This window comes from Vanellus vanellus (genome assembly GCF_965231255.1).
Source record: "Vanellus vanellus genome assembly, chromosome: 11".
NCBI classification, from domain to species: Eukaryota; Metazoa; Chordata; class Aves; order Charadriiformes; family Charadriidae; genus Vanellus; species Vanellus vanellus.
In genome coordinates this window covers 23749812-23759596 of record NC_138916.1, presented here as the reverse complement: position 1 = coordinate 23759596, position 9785 = coordinate 23749812, and the positions used below count along the sequence as shown (strand labels likewise).

At 55.3% G+C, this 9785-nt stretch overlaps 1 protein-coding gene across 1 annotated transcript in view; it reads left to right on the top strand.

Moving 5' to 3' along the window:
- Positions 1 to 9483: 9483 nt before the first annotated feature.
- Positions 9484 to 9785, top strand: part of ITGA11 (integrin subunit alpha 11) — a gene marked incomplete at both ends in the record, with an annotated part of 49035 nt that continues 48733 nt past the window's right edge. The window contains one exon of the mRNA XM_082488968.1: positions 9484 to 9535. Coding sequence (XP_082345094.1) covers positions 9484 to 9535 — 52 coding nt within the window. The remainder of the gene's footprint in view (positions 9536 to 9785) is intronic.

The window sequence follows — 9785 nt, the reverse complement described above, 5'->3', positions numbered from 1 at the left end:
TGGCGGGGGGGGGGGGGGGTCTGCCTTGCTTGTGGGGGGCACCTCCGCTGTCCCCAATGCCTGCCCAAGGTTGTCACGTCCAGGGTCGACGTGCATCCCCTCTGCTCTCGCAGGGGCTGCAAGCGGGGAGGAGCCTCTCTTTTTATTTAAGCCAATTGCTGTCAAACAGCCGCATTCTCAATACGTGGGCACAGCTGGCATGGTGCAAGAGAGCGTTTTGCAAGTCGGAGGCTCAACACCACTCCCAACAAAGCCCATTGGCTTCAGAGATGATGGCCAAAGGGCCGCTAAAGGCAGCTGAACTCACACCTCCGTGCTTGACGCTCACGGTTGGAGAAAAGCTTTTGACTTTCTGACAAACCGAAGGAGCGCGAAGCTGCTGGCAAGCAGATTCACAAATGGAAAGCGAAGAGGGGACACTTTAAAAGCCCTAAAGGGCCATGTCTGAAGGTATTTGCTCTGTAACACCAGCGGTGGGAAGAGCAGAGCAATTTGCCTTCTAGGAGAGCGCACGCCGGGGACGTGATGCCCACCGGGATGCTCTCGCAAGAGGCAAAGCCCTCTCCGCTTGCTCCACTCCACAGCCACCCTGCCGGGAGGGAACCCTCCATCGGAAGATGTTTAACGCAGGTGATGAATCCCGGGGCAGCGGGGATCTGCCACCGCTCTGCAAACCCTACGGCAGAGGCAATATCCCAGGCTGCCACCTCGGCACGGGGACACGGCTGGCTCCTGGCCGCCGGGCATCAGTGTTGGCAAAGCATGGGACCGCGGCGCTCATCCTCCGCAGGAACACTCGGCCACTAGTGGCCTTAGCAGAGCACGGACAGCAAAGCAGAGCGCTCCTGGGATGTGTTCCATTTGTCTCCAGAGTCTAAAAATGTCTCGTCCTTCTTATTTAGAGAGGGTTGTCTAGAAAACGGCAGCCCCGAGCGCCCTCGGAGTCAGGTGCGTGGGGAGCTGGGGATCCGATTCTGCTGCCCGATGGCATTTCTGGTTTGGAAAGGCATTTGAGCTGCTCAGAGGAAGTGTTTTGCGAAAGCACGAAGGGTCGTTAGAGTAACCCAGTGGTGTCTTGGAGCGGGCAACGTGCTTATTTCCTGCAGTGGACTGTTCTGGAGAAAGAACCAAAACCATCCAATTCCTACCCTGCATCCAGAGGAGCAAGAATTCCCAATAAAAGCGACGTGAGGGCTGGGCTCACCCTTTCCATGCTGCTGGTCCGGAGGGTGGGTTTGAAGCTGGCGTGGAGGTGAGCAGCGGAGAAGAACTGGTGGGACTCGTATCGTGACCATCTCGAGCCTTAACCAGATTTCAGGTCAAATTTGTATTTCCCTTTCCTGAAATTTTTGAACCCCCTCAAAGCCTTGAGCTAAGCGAGGCTGTTACATTGCTTTCCTTGAAGAAAAAAAAAAAAAAAAAAGACAAAAAAACCCCCACATTTGTGTAAAAATTCACATCCCTTTCCTGCACCTGCCCTGTTTGGCAGAACCACCGGGCTCCGCCGGAGCTGAGTGGGTGATGCCGCCAGGGCACCGTCCCCACCTGGACCCCATCAGCTATTTTCTTTCTCCCACCCTCCCTGCGTCAGTGCAATCGGCAGGGCCAGCGAAGCGTGGGGCCGTGTGGGTGGAAGCCATCCCCGTCCTGTTCCTGGGGGAACATGGGGGGCTCCGGCAGACGGTGGCACGGGCGATGGAGGCGGCACGGCCAACGGAGGCATCACCCTTCTCTTGGCTGTCCCTCCCTTTTCCACACAACGAGGAGAGAAGCAGGTTTGAAAAGCTTTTATTTTTTTTTTTTTTTTTTCGTCTTCCTCCTCTGCAAATGGTTTTGTGCCCGGAGTTACTTTTACCGTCGCAGATTTTCCCCTCCAGGAGGTTCAGCGGTGTATTCATCAAGCTTTCCTTCTGATGTGGTGATTTTTATGGGTTGCCAACTGCACACAGCCAGTTTGGCATCTTCTCTGACAAACCAAGGTTTAAATGGCTTTACCATTCGTATTTAGGGCTTAGCTGCATGTGTCACCGGTAGAATTAAACTGGGGAAAAAAAAAAAAAAACCAAAACCCAACCCAACCAGCATTCATATTGCACAGCGGTTGCCTCCAGACAGGGAAGAATTGCTACACGTGGGCAAATGGAGGCAGCAGAAACCTGCAGCCGTGAATAGCACTGCTCCGGGGCGGGAGATAACATAATATTCAGAATAGATAGTTCAGTACGTAAGAGGCATTATTCTCCCGCAACGGAAAATTTCCCAGGGGAAAGAATGCGTTTTGATCGGGGAGGTATTTAATTTTTTTCTTTGGTTTGAGGGAGGGTTAAGTGCTTGGGATGCGAGGGCTTTCCCAGGCCCTCTCCGGGGTGATGCGCTGGAGATGCGCAGGGATCCGGCCAACCCCGGACACTTGAGCTTTCCATGTAGGGGGGAGAAAAATCCCAACCCTATGGTTTTATTTTTTGTGCGTGCTGTATGTGTGGAAGAGATGTGAGCGGGATCCGGGCCGGGGTACCTGGGAACTGGTCTAGACAGCGTGTGCCACCGGTCAGTCGGGGAATTCGGACCACGGTTACTCAGCGTGAGCTCTGCCCCGAGGGATTCCTCCTAATAATTCATTATCCGGGCAGCGTGGCTGTTTGTTCATTCAAAGTAAGAAATAAACAGAGAGAGACTAAATAAATAGAAAAAAAAAAAAAAATAATAATGCTAGCTAAGTAAACAAAGAAATTCCTCGGTAGCAAACGCTTCTTTTACGGTTAGCGGTCTGTAAATAGAGCACGGGGAAAGCTGCTTGAATCATGAAGTCACTGCGGCAGCGCCAGGCACCTGGGGAGCCCCGGACCCGGGCTCCAGCTGGGAGAGGAGTGACCTTAAATATAGGGGGGACCCCGTCCCCGTAGCTGCTTCCTCACCCCCCGGCGGTCCCCCTCGGGGAGGCTGTGGCTCTCCCGGCTCCCTGCCCTCGCCGTCGGGTCCTGGGCTCCGGCAACCCTTTTAGAAGGGTTTTAGCCCACTTCGGAAAGCAGCTTTCAAAGCGTAAAGTCATCTGTTCGGAGGTGGATGTTTATAGCCGGGCGGCGATTGCCAAGACAGCAAGAAACACCCGACGAGGAACGCCTCAGCTATTGGATTCTGTATATATCTTTGCAAAAATCTCGTTGGCCGGGGCTTTGCCACCTACCTCAGCCCAGCAGCATCCGGCCTCCGCCAGCCCTGCTCCAGCTACGAAAGCGCTTGGCCCCAGCACGAGCCTGGTGGCATGGAAGAAGAGGAGAGAAATGTTTTGGCGAGGGCTAATAAATACAGTTTATGCTAATTGAGTGCTGGGAGCTAAGGGCCAAAGTTCTTCCAAACACGGCAGGAGTGCCAAGTCTCTGCTTTCCGGAGGTTAAATTACTTTCCTCTTTTTTTTTTTCTTTTTTTTTTCTTTTTTTTTTCTTTTTTTTTCTTTTTTTTTTCTTTTTTTTTCTTTTTTTTTCTTTTTTTTTTCTTTTTTTTTTCTTTTTTTTTCTTTTTTTTTCTTTTTTTTTTTCTTTTTTTTTTAAAAAAAAAAAACCAAAAAAAAAACAACAACAAAAAAAGCCAATGAGTCTCCATGGCACTGCTTCACCGAGGAAGTTTCTCTTGGGTTAGTGTGTATTTTATCCCCTGACATTGCTTCTGGAGGTGGGTGTTGCTGGTGGCTGCCTCCTCCTTAGTTCCCCCAGAGAAGGGGGTGGATGGGGGTCCGTTCCCACCGGGGATGGCGAGCGCAGGCGTAAGGGCCCCGCAGCCGACAGGGGATGCTGAGAGCAGGAGCCCCAGCCTGCAGCGGCAAGGAGGCAGAGGTGGAACATCGGTTTTGTAGCATAACTCAGGATTTTCCTGCTTCCGTGGGCAACGCCACCGAGGGTGCCCCGGGTCCTGGCTTAGCATCTTCCCCCCCTTTCCCAGGCTGCGGTCTCCCTCCACTGCCCTGGACCAGGCGGTACCCAGGGCGACCCCAGCTGGGACATTGCGCTTGTCCTTGGGGTCGGGTGAGCGACAGGGAGACCCTGGGGCACAGAAATAACCCTGGAGCATCCCAAAGTGGGAAACCTCCGGATGGCTCCCCCCCGGGGTGTTGTGCCGGCAGGGCAGGGGAGGCTCTCACCTTCTCAGTCTTGTGCTCTGTAGAGACATCCCTTTTCCTGGCTTCGCACGAAGCTGACAGTCTCCAGGAGAGGCTGGCTTGCTGTTTACATCAGCTTTTGTTTTGGACAACCGAGTCTCCAGAGCCCTGAGCTCAGCGGGGCTGTGGGACGGCCAGGCGTGAAGGCACCACGTGCTCTGCTGGCCCGCGCTCGCCCTCAGCAGATGGCTTTGAGCTGCTCCTTGTCACCCAAGGGTGACAAATCTGCTGGCGCCTGACCGTGCCCACCCAGGGGTCTGAGCATGTCGAGCCGCTGGTGGTCCAGCTTCATTCCTGCCACGCCAGAGCTGCTTGCGGGTGTAATCCTGACCCCAGCCCCAAGTGCTGAGCAGCGTTTGGTGCTCCTGAGCTGGGGGATATGTGTAACCTGAGCATCCAACCTGGACCCATCCTTCCCCCGAAACTCTGGGAGAAGCACCCCTGGGAGCACCGGGCGCATCCCGGACCCTCCGCAGCACCATCGCTCTGGGGCAGCTCACGCTGAAATCCCCACAGGACACCGTCATCCCTTCCTCCGTTTATATTAGTGAATTAGGGATTTTGTTTTCATTCCTGGCCACTGTTTACATTCCTTGTATCCTAGCTTAATTCTTCCAAAACTCCAGAAGCAATAGCATCCAATACGTGACACCCTCCGAAAGGTCAGGCACAAGGAGGCATCTGCTGCGGGGAAAGGCTGAAGTCTGGAAAAAGTGACCGCACGTGGGAATACCTACAGTGGGTCGCTGGGATGACTTCAAACTGTCGGGGAGGTGAGTTGGTAGCACGAGCTCGTGTAGGGTTTGCTTGCAGCTCCGGAGGTGTCGGGGCGAGAGCTTGACTCGGAAGCATGGATGGATGTTAAAGTTACTCGTAGGTTTTTCTCTTAAAAAGATGCACGAAGGCTCGCTTGGGTCGGCCGAGCAGCTCGGGGTCATCCTCGCGCAAGCTGCAAGGGCCCGGTCGGGACAATATTCTCCTTATCCAGATTTTATCAGAAGCCCATCCAAGGATCTTAATCTGGGGAAGACACGAGATCTTCCCTTCGGGAACCGCTCGGGAATGGCTTGTGTAATTCCCTGATCCGATCTGCAGCCAGATGAACTTGCTGCCTGGGTTGAAACCGTCCCTGCCTGCTCTCCCTTTGCTTTTTTCCGACTTGCGCCGGCGTTTGCAGAAAATACTGATGGTCAGGAAGGTAAAAACTTTGCCCGGGGCTCAGGTGCAGAGTTCGGCTCTGAGGTTTTGCTTCTGCTGAAGGGACGGGGTGGGTTAAGCCCAGTGGATGATCCCCAATGCGCACAAGCCTTAGTTTGCACCTTGACACTTCTCTTGGAAACTGTCGGGCTTGCAGAGAAAATGTGAGTTTTGTTTGGTCACAAACTTCTGATATCTGAGCCACGAGCAGAAACTTTCCGCAGGAGCCAGGCTTTTTCGGGGTTGGAAGCTGAAGGCTGCACTTCCCCACCAAAAGCTGTTGCTTTGCTCTGTTTTCGGGAGAAAACCGTTTCGTTTTCTCACTTTCTCCACCAATTTATTCCTGGCTGCCGGAGGGCTCCACGCCGCTCTCACCGGGGTTGGTTTTGCAGCGCAGTGGAGTGCCCGATTAACTGTCGGGGGACGGATCCTGCGAGGACCAGCAAGATGCAGCATCCTGCCTCTGAGCACCCCCCTTACCCCTACAGCAAAACCCAACATCACGAAACCCATCCCGAGGGCCCGCTGAGAGCCAGGCAGAGCTCACAGCAAATCTTTTCCGACCTCCTTTCCAAGCGCCTGCGCGGGGACCGGCTGTTTGTTTGCAGCGGCACCGATCTCTATTGGAGACGTCGGCCCCGCGAGGAAGCGGCACCGCCGGCCGGTCCTCGTCCCCCCACGCGATGCTCACGCGTGAAACCGCTCCCCTTACTGCCGCCGTCAGTGCAGTTCAGCAGCTGGGAGATAGTGGGGGGGGGGGGACACGCGGGGGGGAGGGGGAGAGAAGAAAAATAAATTGAAAATAAAAAAAATAACCCTCCTGTTTCGCCCTGTGGCAGCACGTGTGGGTCTCCCCGCCTGCCCCTGGCTCCGCGCCGCTGCAGGCAGGGATGATTTTTGGAAAGGGCTGCCTGGGCTGGATGAAACAGCGCAGAAATCGGAGCGGGATCCAAAAATGAAGCGGGAAGGCAGCCTTCAATATGCGCCCAGCTTTTTTTCTTTTTACAGGATTAATATCATATGATGAATACGCGAAAATTATCTTCTGTAGGCTTTTTAGACGTTAAGGAGCCCTGCTGCTGAGTCTTCTGCTGGATGCCGCGGGACGTCCCCATAACCACTTTTTGCGAGGGGTTGAAATACTATTATTTCCTTGCGTTTTTGTTTTCCCATCCATCATCTCCCCTGGCAGCTGTTTACATTTTGGAAGTATTACATCAATATTATCACAGCACAGCTCTTCTCCTTTGAACTCTTGGCGTTTCTCGCTCATGCGAAGAGGCTCGGTCCGACAGGGATCGCTGATAACTCGGCAGAGGAGGGGTCTGCAGAGCAATGGGGCCACACGAGTTACCGTTTAGTTTCAACCAGTTTTGCAGATGAGTCGGATCAGACCCTGCCGCCCTGCTATCCCAACCAGGTCCAATTTAGACTAATGAGAAACCTCCAGGGACTCACAGGTAAAGAGAGACGAAGCCGAAGGGGTCGGACGGATGTCGCGTGCGAACCCAAAGCAGCTCTCGGGGTTTCTCCTTTGCTGCCCGAGAGCCGCGGCCGGCGCAGCGAAACCTCCCGCGGCCCGTCCTTTGGCAGGAGTGGAACAGCGGATCCCTGTAAATCCCACTTTCCGCTGGTTTCCAGGTCGGGGAGTTCGAGGCAGGAGGCGGCTGCTGTTGCTCGGTTTTCCATGGAGTTGTTTTAACTTCTGCAATGGTGCGTTCGAGACCCCGCTCGCTCTGTTTGGGGAGGGAGAGCGCACACGAGACCCAAGACCCTTTCTCTAGTCTGATTTTCCCCATCTTTCCTCCAAAGCCCTTCAAGCCAGCTGGTTCCAGCCCTCTGCTTCCAAACAACCTCTTTGAAAACTGAATCAAGATGCAAATTTCAAGGTTATATAGGACTTTTGTAATTTTTTTTTTTTTTTTTTTTTTTTTGTCTTTCATGAAAAACTGGCTTGGCTTCCAGGTGCATGGGAGAGTTTAGTTCCCAGCGAGGGATTTCCCCTCGCGTGCCCCGTCTGCGGCCCCGGGCTGGGAGCAGGAGCAGCGGGGCCGCCCAGAGCATCCCCTTCGCAGGGCTCCCTCCCTCTGCACTCTGGTTACTCTGTTTTAAATCTCATCCCTGCTTCCTGCCCAAGCTTTTTAATGTTTCCTTTTATTCCCTAAAAACTCCTTTGTAACTCCCACCAAGCCAGAAAGGCATTTTTTTTTTCCCTTCAGTTGTTGCTGTCCCCTGAAATTCTGCTTTTTTTCTCCAGAGTTATATAGGGTAAAACCAGCTGGGAGACGTAGTTAAGAACTGAAAATATCTGTCAAGCAGCGTTTTGCTGGTGGAAGGCGCACTGTACAAACAAGCTAAAGAGCATCCGTGCCTCTGCGCCGGTTTGGATCCTACTGCTGCTTTGATCTCCGTTCCAGACATGTGTCCTCTCCTGCTTGCAGACCCCAAACGTATATTTTCAGGAGGGAAGAGGGGAGAAAGAAAAGAAACTGGATCTCCCAGACACTCAAGAGTGTCTCCGGCGGAGCTTATCTCCCTCCTGCAGATCCCAAACTGTCTGACAGCCACTCGGTAGACAGAGACATCGGCGTTTGGACCCATCTCAAACGATCTTCGCTCTCGGTTGGGTGGGAAAAAGGACAAAAACCCCATCCAAGACCTTCGCTTGCTCTTCTGCTCTGAGGGGAGGAGAGCTGGCACCACGGTGGTGGCTGCAGCGCGCAGACCTCTCTGCCTTTGCTTTTCTCCTGGCTGCGAGGGTGGTCGCGTAGAGTTTGATCGCTGCAGGTAGCAACTGCGTGGGGAGATGCTCCTGTTGGCAACCGGGGCTCGGGCTGGATGGCGGGGAGGGAAGGGTTTCCAGGGTCACATCTACTGTCTGAAAACAACCCAAAAACTGGATTTATCTTTTCCGCTTGGAAAAGGGGAAGCGAGGCGGTGGCTGGTCCTACCTCCCCAGTGGAGCTGCCCCAGCTGGGCTGTGTGGTCTGGTCCGTGGGTGCTCGGGGCTGCGTCCCAGCCCCAAAGCCTCACCGTGGTCAGAGCTGAGCTCCCGCTGGAGCCGCCTCCTGGGCACCTCCTCCAAAGGGTGTCCCCAGCCCACGGAGGAAAAGGATGGAGGGAGAAAATCCCACCCTGGGGACACTGCTATTCTTCGGGTGTTTTGGGCTGCACAGCCCAGCCCAGAGGTGACACAGCCCTAAATGACAGCGCTGGCTGTTGCGGGGGCATGGGGGATCCTGGCCCAAGAGCTGTGTACAGCAGGAGAACCTCATCGTGCCCGAGGATGGTCCTGAGAGAGGGGAAGAAAACGCTTATTAGCAGTTTTCCTCCTGTTCCTTTGCTGTTTGCTCCCCAGCCGGGCTCTCCTGGTGCCCGTGCCAGTGGCGATGTGCTCACGCCTGGGTGGCTGCTGGGGAAAATAAATGGTATTGTGTGGTGCCCTGTGGCATCGTAGCAGCCTCCTTGGTGCTGTGGGCACTGGCTCCACTCTCCTCCACCCCCAGGGTGGCATCTGTGCAGAGGTGGCACCCGAGCAGAGGTGGTACCCAGCTGGAGGTGGCACCTGAGCAGATGTAGCACCCAAGCTTAGGTGGCATCTGAGACGAGGTAGTGTCCAAGCAGAGGTGGCACCTGAGTAGAGGTGGCACCCAAGTGGAGGTGGCTGGAGGTGACAGCCAGGGAGGGGTGGCAACTAAACAGAGGTGGCACCTGAGTGGAGATGGCACCAGAGCAGCCATGGCCAGAGACGGCACCCCACAACCACCAGTGACCCCGTGCAGACCTCCCATCGCCAAGCCCCCCATGGGGGCGCGGGGACCCCAGCGGGGTGCCACGGGGAAAAGACCAGGGCGCTGCCGTGGGGTTCAAGTTCCCAGCCACGACAGCCCTGCTGGGAAGCCGATCCCTAAAGGGTGCCGCGGCCGTGCGAAGGCTGTCCCCTCTCTAGTCCTCTCCTGCTGTACCTCCTACAAGTTTTGCTCGTCCCTCCCACTCCCTCCCAATGCTCGCCTTCTGTCAGGGAGCCGGGAAAGGCTGGGGATAAGGAGAGGGCTCTGCGAGCGAGGCTACCAGTCTGGCTGGCTGCCTCCCGCGGATGCTCGGGGCCGGGGAGCAGGGCAGCCAGCGCTCCCATGGACCTCCCCAGCGGGATGCTCCTCGCCTGCTCCCTCTGCCTCCTGCCCGGTAAGCGCCCGCTCCCCTTCCTGCGCCCACCCCAGTTCCCCAAGCAAGGGGAACGCAGCCGGGAATAACTTATTGCTTATTTGGGAAAAGCGCTGGAGAAAGCCCCGGGTTAATAAGGCTGCTGGAAAAGTCTTCCCGGGAGCGGGAGGGAGGGAGGGAGGGAGGGAGGCGGCGGGCGCCTCCGAGGCGGGCGAAGGGGAGTTGAAAGGGATGGAGAACTTTGATGGGCTCCCGGGAATGAGCCGGGCAG